Source organism: Perkinsus marinus (assembly GCF_000006405.1).
Source record: "Perkinsus marinus ATCC 50983 genomic scaffold scf_1104296974708, whole genome shotgun sequence".
Lineage (NCBI taxonomy): Eukaryota > Perkinsozoa > Perkinsida > Perkinsidae > Perkinsus > Perkinsus marinus.
The window spans coordinates 1-1469 of record NW_003201014.1 but is presented as its reverse complement, the minus strand read 5'-3'; the positions used below and the strand labels follow the sequence as shown (position 1 = coordinate 1469).

The window sequence follows — 1469 nt, the reverse complement described above, 5'->3', positions numbered from 1 at the left end:
ACGAGTGGAGGCGATGGTACAGCCAGGAGCCGGTGAAAGCAGTGCCCATATCGTCCTTAAGATGCCAAGCGGGAAGGTAAGGCGGCAGGGATGTTTTAACACATGACTTATCTGACTTCAGCGTTTTGATCGGAAATTCCTGGCTGATGCCACTGTGGGCGACTTGTACGACTGGGCTGATGTTTGTGTTGATGACTCCGCGCAAGAAGAGGAGGAGGTCGACCAGGAGGACAGCCTTGGGTACCTTCGGAATTTATCTGTTTACTATCCATTAATCTCTCTAAGATACTTTGAGCTCAGCACAGCGTTCCCTGTGACCAAACTTCGCGGCCAACGCGATAAAACACTGAAAGTGAGCCTCCATTGTGTAGCCATGGTCCCTGATGATTCGGTTTTAGGATATGGGTCTTATGCCCAACGCCGTGGTGATGATTGCTCCCATTGATCCCGATGAGGACCCTCAGTTCGATAAGTCATGCTGATTGTGTGTCATTGTTTTATTCATCGTTACAAGACACTCTTCTAGTTTCTCGTAACAATCGGGCTTTGGGTTGACGAAGTCGGCAGGGGAGTAATTTCTCAATGAACACCTTTCGTGATGCAGCAAGTCATTGGTAAATCTGCACAAGTTCGGTGTCTTGCTTATGCTTCTCTGCGTTGATCGCAATTGATGTGATAAAAGGTAAATGTGCCGTCTTGCAACCAATTCCATGCAATCAGGATCCATGCCTGCGAATGTATCAAAACATATCACGTCACTGTCACTAGGCTCGCTCGCTAGATAGGGCTAATCCTCATGTCATACAACCGTAACAATTCGCAGGGTGCACCTCAGCATGAAATAGATAGGAAGCTCTAGCAGATTTGGTTGATGATTCTGAACGTGTGTTATACAACATTCCCAGCCCCATCCGAGACTAAGATCAACGCACTGAACACGGTATGTACCAGAAACATGAGATTTGTAATTACTCCGAAACATTAAAAGCCTCTCTACAATTACTCAGTTGTCGGGCCTTCTAAAGCCTCCTTCACTAGAGCCTTCAAGTAGCTCATCTGTTCCTCCTCTTTCCTACTATGTCGTCTCCAATCCCTACAACAACAACAACAACTCCTGACAGACACACCGGTATCCTCATGCTCACCAGTAGTTTATAGTCATTGTCTTATACGTCGTATTAGGCAACAGCTTGATGTGACGATGCCTCATTTTCCTGATACCAAAACACGTTCACTATCCTGGACAGAGCGAGCTCACCTAGAGGTCGGCCTGCTGGGAGTGTCTATATCGATGACCAGTCCAGTAGCCTCATCAAAGAAATCCACATGATATGGACCTATACAACAGGGCTTTCACTGGCCAGGCTATTACATACCATACCAATCGGAACGTTCCTCTCAACGGACAGCCGAGAGCGGACACCATGGGTTCCTTTGACATTGTCAAGGAGGGTCAACACCTCAGCGTG

General features: G+C 47.2%; 1 protein-coding gene across 1 annotated transcript; it reads left to right on the top strand.

The window, feature by feature from the left end:
• Positions 1–61: 61 nt before the first annotated feature.
• Positions 62–482, top strand: Pmar_PMAR008843 (hypothetical protein; the record flags this gene model as incomplete). The annotated part of the gene is made up of 4 exons (XM_002765787.1): positions 62–76; positions 122–240; positions 286–352; positions 399–482. 4 exons carry the CDS (start codon positions 62–64, stop codon positions 480–482), a joined length of 285 nt encoding a protein of 94 aa, XP_002765833.1.
• Between the last annotated feature and the right edge of the window lie 987 nt (positions 483–1469).